General features: G+C 42.3%; 1 protein-coding gene across 6 annotated transcripts; it reads left to right on the forward strand.

The window, feature by feature from the left end:
- Nucleotides 1-1380: 1380 nt before the first annotated feature.
- On the forward strand, nt 1381-7095 carry LOC124132159. Of its 6 annotated transcripts, XM_046495903.2 has the most exons (3): nt 1381-1665; nt 2535-2618; nt 5156-7095. In XM_046495903.2, the coding sequence occupies exon 3, from the start codon at nt 5311-5313 to the stop codon at nt 7066-7068; it is 1758 nt and encodes a 585-aa protein (XP_046351859.2). In that variant the 5' UTR covers nt 1381-1665; nt 2535-2618; nt 5156-5310; the 3' UTR covers nt 7069-7095. The 6 variants fall into 6 exon arrangements, with proteins under 6 accessions (XP_046351859.2, XP_046351858.2, XP_046351861.2 ...); XM_046495902.2 differs by lacking the exon at nt 2535-2618; XM_046495905.2 differs by lacking the exon at nt 1381-1665 and having other exon boundaries at nt 2535-2635.
- Nucleotides 7096-7646: the final 551 nt, after the last annotated feature.

The raw sequence follows: 7646 nt of genomic DNA on the forward strand, positions 1-7646 counted from the left end.
TTTAGTTTGCCTTAGCTCTGGATTTTATAGTTTTTTATTTTGTACATATATACATTTTAAATAAGATAACATTGTTTCTGGGACTAAATGTCATTCTACCATCAGGCTGACACCTGAGATATTGCTGAAATACTCTTCAAGGCGGAGTTAAACCAAACTCACTCACTCACAATGAGTGGTTTCGAATGTAACGCAAACCTGACCTCAGATCCCCAGTCAAGAACCCTCAACACAAATAGGTTTAAATATTAATTCAATGTGGCAAAATTAATATTTGTCTTTCATCCATAAAATGTTATGATTACCGTGTTCATACGAACTAAATCACCGAGTGTTAAAGTTTTTTAAACTTTAAGAGGCAGGTGATATGAGCAAAGCAAACAACTCATGGACATGTGTACGAGGACGTGCTTTAGAATCGTCACAACCTGCATTGTGTTCATGCTTTACCTCACTAGTTAGTGAACGGAAACTTTGATGGTCATCTTAAACAGCTTAAATTGCCTTCACCTACTGTAGGGCTTAGGCTTCAGTGGGATGTATGCAATGGCCCGGATAAAGCCCCGGGCTTCTTTGTAAGTGCTGTATTATATTATAAAACAAAACCTGAAAAGGCCTCCGCGTCAGGAAAGATCCCAAGCAGCCTCTGCTGGTTGTAAGAGGTGACCAAAAGAATCGACCGCTCAGACTCGGTGACTTGGTTGATTGTGCGTCATCTTAAACCGCGGCGCTGATCTTTGCTCACAATATCAATCACTGGATTGTCTATTCCAAACTCGACCATTTACAGGCCGTATATTTAGGTAATATTACTGAGCGGGGCGTTAAACAACAAACATACTCCTGCTAATAGCCGTACCAAGCCACTCCCATCAAACTGTCACCCCTGATATAACAGAAATACTGCTGAAGGCAGAGTTAGGCCCCTCTCATTGTGCGACATTTGTTCTACCGGGAGGCTATATTTAATATATTTACCCAGGGAAGCGGGCGTTAATATCAGAATAAGTACAATATGCCTTGATGTCATTCATTATCCAAGTCGCGGGAAGTCATTGATCGTATATTCATACTTGAATACAACGGATGAAAAGAAATTATATCACAGAAAAGGAGTGGTGGAGTGATGTAGGGGTGTGTGTGTATGTGTTGAGGTTCTTGCTCAAGCTGAAGTTTCGAAACTAGGGTCATTACTCATACGCGTTAGCTAACAAATTGAAATCACGTGTTCCTTCCGTTCTAAAATAGCACATGGGAAAAGACACCGCAACCTAACCATTCTTCTGAAGCGCAAACAACTGAAATTGCTAATACCAGTCAGTAAGTAAACACACGAACATGTATCTTTAGAGCCTTTTCATATTTTTAATAAAGTTGGTAACCGTTGGCTTAAAAGCAAACCGAAGCCCAAGCAAGGCTATTATACAACGCCCTGTCGAGTCAGATCGTCTGCTTCTACTTCCCCGACACACTCAAGTACACAAGAATGCGCATGAGTATTAGCCCGACTTTGTGCGAGAGGCGAAACTCCAACCAGCTTAAATGGTAGGGTGATAAAATCGTGAATACCACCGTATTGTATCTGTTACTCTCCCAGTGGCTTTTGGGCACTGATCTTGCTCCGGGACTACACGAAGTGACACACCCTGAACACAAGGAGGCGAGGTAAGGGCACTATCCATAGCGTTCAATAACAATATGTAATATGAATTACACACGTGTTAATGTTGTCATGCGATGTTTTTGTGTTTTATCACCCGGAATGTGTAATCCGATATTCATGTTAAACAACTAAATGTTTGGAAGTTTGACACTGGTTATATTGATAGTTTCCCACTCTAAGGACGTTTATATAACGTGTGACAGAGGTGGATCCACGAGCTTGAAAAAAAGTTAGGGGTTCAGATTTTACACAAGCCGTGTAGTGAATAAAAGCACGTGCTAATTGACAGGTAAGATGCCTGAAAGAGGGATCTCCGCACCATCCAACCACGTCATCAGTATGCCAGTGTATGCACGCAATTTACTTTCATTCCTTAGTATATGTGATTTAAGAGGTTTTATCGATTTTGGAATAATATCGATGTACAGTGTTCTGTGGGTTTATCCTGGAGACTCGGTGTGTTCTGCCGAGCGTTGGATCTATTGCCGTGTGTTAAAGATAAAGGACGTGTTTACTAGCACAAGTTCTAAGTTGCTTGTTTTAACAACGTCCATTGGTATTGCGTTACCCACGATGGTTGTAATCATTATATATGACTCTGACACATGTGTCAGAAGACTCTGACACATGTGTCAGAAAGTACAATCACTCACGGTGGAACAAACATCACCTGTGCTATTGGAGGCCCAACGTTTGCCAATGGGGAAAATATTTCCCCAACAATACTCAGCGCGTACTAATTCATACATTCTACATTGTGGCTTTTACCTTGAACTGATCACACTAATACAATAACGTTTTATTGCATATACCAGCCGGACAGGTTTCCGACGCTTAAGACGATAACGCAGTATCATTAGAGGTTCACTAGTTTCAGGTTGTGGGTTCAACAGGATATTATCGACAGTAATCTATGGGGCGTACAGGTCAGTGAGGCGAGGACACTAGGGACGAAGTAAGTCTTTCTTTCAGGTAATCGACAGGGCAACAGCCAGTGTTTTCATTATTGATCATGTATGTATCGTTTGTGTAATTGGCTGATATTCTTGGAGTTGATTAACTCATGTTGACTTGTGCGTTGCATGGTTTCAGCAACTTAACGGGACTACTGGGACTGACAGTCAGATATAAGTACTGTTTCGCCCTATACTGTATATAGTCATATATATACTCACAATTTATCGTCGTGCACAGACGCTAGCCCGAGACAACTAAATTGTACTGAGGACACCTAAAACTCGAATGGCGATCGTTCTCACGAACAAGTAGCACCTCAGTGCTATGATTCAGGTGTCCGTCCCACAACGCGCAGCGCTAAGGTGATGTAACTCCCATTCGCTATCATCGCTTTGTGGAACGGACCCTGAACCAGAATGTATGTGGCTACAAATTGGAAAAGATAGAAAATGTAAACATAGTAACAAACAGCTCCAAACTGCGAGGACAAGTGAAATACGGGTTACACTAGTTCTCTGGACTCTGAAATAGAAGAATTTCAAAGGAAGCGGGCGTTATGAAAATAGTATTCAGATCGTTGACATGACATAAGAACTCGAGAAAACTAACCCTTCTGATATATATGATATACTCGTAACCCAGTGAGTGTATCGTGTTGTCATCACACCCTGGCGGAGTGGCCCGTCCCTCATGCTATCAACCACTGGTTCGACTGACCCTGATTTGATCATTGACATGTCGATCAACAACATCACTCACATTCACTCCGTTGAGACGTTAGAGACATGCAGTGGTTGGCAGTGTGCTGGTGTGGGCACTGTGATGGTGATTGTCCAGCATTAGTGTCACTGTGTATGCAGAAAGGATTCCTCTCCTGTTTACTTACACATATATTATGATTTGCGTACCACAATTCATGCGATCGTTTGTTGATTTTGTCAAGGCCGTATTGTTTGTTCATAGGCTTGACCCATATTTACCCGGACTACGAAGAATAGTATTCTAATCTCATCATCACATACATATATAATATCATGGGGTTTATCTTTCCTACAGTGATGCATCGAACTAAATAATTATAATCTTTAAGAATTCTCTTTTTGACTGAGGGCGGTCGGGTAGCCTAGTGGTTAAAGCGTTCGCCCGTCACGCCGACGACTCGGGTTCGATTCCCGACATGGGTACAATGTGTGAAGCCCATTTCTGGTGTACCCCGCCGTGATATTGCTGGAAAATTGCTAAAAGCGGCGTAAAACCATACTCACTCACTCACTCTTTTTGACTGACATCTGTGAAAACATTGCCTCGTGACTGAAATGAAGTGATGGAGTTCGTTTTGATGTTTACTGGACAGAACAGTTCATCTATCGTTACACGTTTGGTGTCAGGCCCCTAGTCATATGTCGGTTTCTCATCTTTCGTGGACATCGTAAAGTATCTCAATGTGTCACTTGCATTGTCCGGTAAACGCCGCACACGGTCCACAGACGCGACTAAGTGTCTGAATATAGCCGCTGCTCCTTTAGAGTCAATGGCAATGGGTTTGAGAGAGCTGTGATGGTGACTCTAGACAACGGCTTGAACATTTGGATCTGTCGTGAGAGGATATTACGTTCATTTCATTTGTGATCGTCTTGGCTAACCAAGCGTGGTAAATATAGAGCCGGGGGTTTCGTTTAATGGCTCGTACAACCTAGATTGTTTGCCTGTATTGTAGCTGCGATGTATTGGGTTTCAGTGTGTCCTATGTGTTTTACGTCTTCGCTTTCCGCTCCAGTCCTGCCAAGAAAAAAAGGACATTCCAATTTGAGAAAAGTTCCGCTGGGGAGTCATGTTTGAAAGCTACTTGTTCGCAACTGAAGTATGTCATAAATACATGTCTGTTGAAACTGCCATGTAGTATTATATTCAAAATTGTATTCATTACATTGCTGCTTGTAAGTTGTTTACGTCTTATATGACTGAAAACTGCCACGTGTCACACTGTGACCAGCAGGTGGATTGCGCATCTGGAGTAAGCCTCTCTCACACGTGACGCCACGCTAACAATAGGGAGGTAATTGGACACTTCAAATGGGGTGCACATTCCGAACACACAGGAACCGCATTCCAAACTAACAGCTGGATAACGAAGAAATTTAGGTTGGAGCAGGTTATTCAACATCATACCATCGCTTAATATATTTGCTGTCTCATATTCTAATTACGCAATAGGATCTGCTGTTTTTCTTGGTGGACAACGTCCTTCGGTTGAGACATCTCGATATCAGTAGTTTGGGAGTGAGTACAGTGGTTATGACGCCGCTGAGAACAGAATTTCAGTCCCGCGAACATATGTTTTTTGTTTATTATTCTGGAACACTATCCTTACACATCCCCACCCCATCCCCCATCCACACCCCACCCCACCCCACCCCTCACCGAGCTCACATCAAATGGCAACACATTGTAGATCTCATGTCCTGTACAACACTGTAATAGTGACTTGCGTGACAGGAATTATCCGATTCTAACTAATTGCCTTCTGTCCCACAGGTTTGGACCCATCCCCTGCGTCTGCTATTGTCTATTCGTGGAGCGTCCGGTAACCGACCCTCCCATGGAAGAAGAATCGTACCTAATTTGGAATCAATTTTGCAGTAGCTGACTAGAAGACCTCTGTATTTGATCACTCAGACAAGCCTATCAACATGCCTCGGTTAAAGAAGAAGACAGTGGGGTTGTTTGTAACAATTATATTGTGCATTGTGGTGGGTCTGCAGTATTTCAACGACAGCGATCTGCTGAAGGAGGCCGCCTCTCGCCTGCACCGGCACAGTGGAGATCTCAACCGGATGGTGCAACAACCACTAATCAGAGACTTCTCATCACTTATTGAAAACCGATCGCTTCTAAAGATGAATCTGCCGACCCTTCATGAATCTGTTAAAGAAAGTGGACCAGTGGACAGGATGTCAATAAGAAGAATAGATCTGCCTGGTGAGTTACCACCACGCAGTTTTAACGACCTCGGGCAACAGGTAGTTCCCAATACTGTATTCTACGTTTGGTGTGGGAACAGAACATTCGAGTATATTCACTATTTAAGTGTACGCAGTGTCTGGACGCATATGGAACCTGATCTTTTAGAGATTCATTATAAGACCCCACCTCAACAAGATAAATATAACGACTGGCTTGATTCACTTAAATCCTCCATTGCCAATCTTGTTCTGAGAAAAATGCCTGATTGGGCGAATTGTGAAAATTCGCATGAATTCGGCCGGGAATTGTTGCACGACATTGGCGGTGTTTTTGTCTCCGAAGACACAGTTATATTGAAGCCACTGCCAAATTTTAGAAAGGAACACTTATCAGCATATGTAGCGGACAATAACGTTCCAAAAGTTCTGATCAGCTCGCCGGGGAATGACAAGTTAAATGGGCTGCCATGTTTCAAAAGTACGATATTTTATAAACAGTCTGAACTTGACATCAATGTTATCAAATCGTGTCAGAAAGTCCTGTTCATTTCTGACAGTGAACTCCCTCAACCCACCCACTGTGCCTTCATTGTTCGCAAATCATACCCAAAACATATAATATCACTCGAGAGTCCTTTTGGTGCCGATCTACGGTATGTTGCATATGGGCAGAGGGAACCCATATACCCATCTACTGACCCTTCGTCACCAATTCCAAAAATCGTGCATTATGTTTGGTATAACAAGGCAAATATGACTTTTATTATGTACTTGAGCATCATGAGTTCACTATATGTCGTAAAAGCGGACAAAGTTTTCATTCACGGTAACAATGCACTAGAAGGTTTTTATTGGGACAAGGTCAAGGTCAATCCGAGGGTAAGGTCGGTTTACAGAGAAGTCCCAAAGGAAATCTTCGGAAACCAAGTATTATTCCGACACCACAAAAGTGACGTTCTTAGAGGAGATATTTTATACAAGTACGGTGGCATCTATGTTGACTGGGATGCTTTGTGGTTGAGACCTGTCGATGACATCATATCCGCCGGATATGACGTAGTTGTTGATATAGATCACCTTCCTCGTGAACCGTTTCCGGATTCGATCAATATGGGAGTCGTACTCTCAAAACCAAGATCAAAATTTATTGACATATGGAGAAAGACTTACAGAAAGTACAGGAGTAATGATTTTTATTATAATCCAATCGAAGTTCCATATAAAATATATGAGAGGCATCCGAATTTGGTTAAAATAGAACCACGACTGCAGGTGATGTGCTTTAGACTCCTGTGCCATCCCATATTTCACCCACAGTACAAAGACTTCCAACAGTCCCAACCTTTCAATTGGAGAACGGATGCCCTGGCAATACACTTTACTCACCCAGATCCGGAAGAGTATGCCAACGAGACAACACTGAAAAATGGATCTGGAATGTTTGCTGACATAGGGAAATATATTTTGGATTCTATCAAAGATTAAATAATAAACAAAATATGTGATACTGAATTATGTTGTGTACTTGTGTCTACTGGTGGAAATGTCTTGAGAAATAACTGAGATGTGGTCTTTATGTGGCCCTGAAATAATTAAGGCGTAATATCCATAGGGGCTCGAGTCGAGAGTGGTTGAAGCTCTAGTGATTCACTCGCCATGCTAAAGACCCGCGTTCGATTTCCTACATGGGTATAATGCGAGGAGTCTATTCGTCACGGTCCAGTGATATTATTGGAGTGAAGCAGCTGACAGCTATTCACAATCCAATGACGTGGGGACTTTAGGTCCCGAGTAAACCGTCTTTCTAAGACTCGACGTAAGAGCAGCATTGGATGCGGCTACTCCACGTCGACAAGACGGAACCCAGTTCGATAAGCCATTGCCATTGTTTAGTTTTGATCAGGAGAACATGTCAATGAAATTACATTTGACCTGAACGTAATATAAAAGTCTGCCATTTAAATTAGTACTGAAACAAACATGACGCAGCTACTGTTGTTTCCAGATCAATGCTTATGGTAGGGCATGTGCTTCCGGCTTGTGTTTACAGCTTGTTTAATGTT

The sequence above is a fragment of the Haliotis rufescens genome, unplaced genomic scaffold (assembly GCF_023055435.1).
Source record: "Haliotis rufescens isolate VD_foot unplaced genomic scaffold, xgHalRufe1.0.p SCAF_4, whole genome shotgun sequence".
Taxonomy (NCBI): domain Eukaryota; kingdom Metazoa; phylum Mollusca; class Gastropoda; order Lepetellida; family Haliotidae; genus Haliotis; species Haliotis rufescens.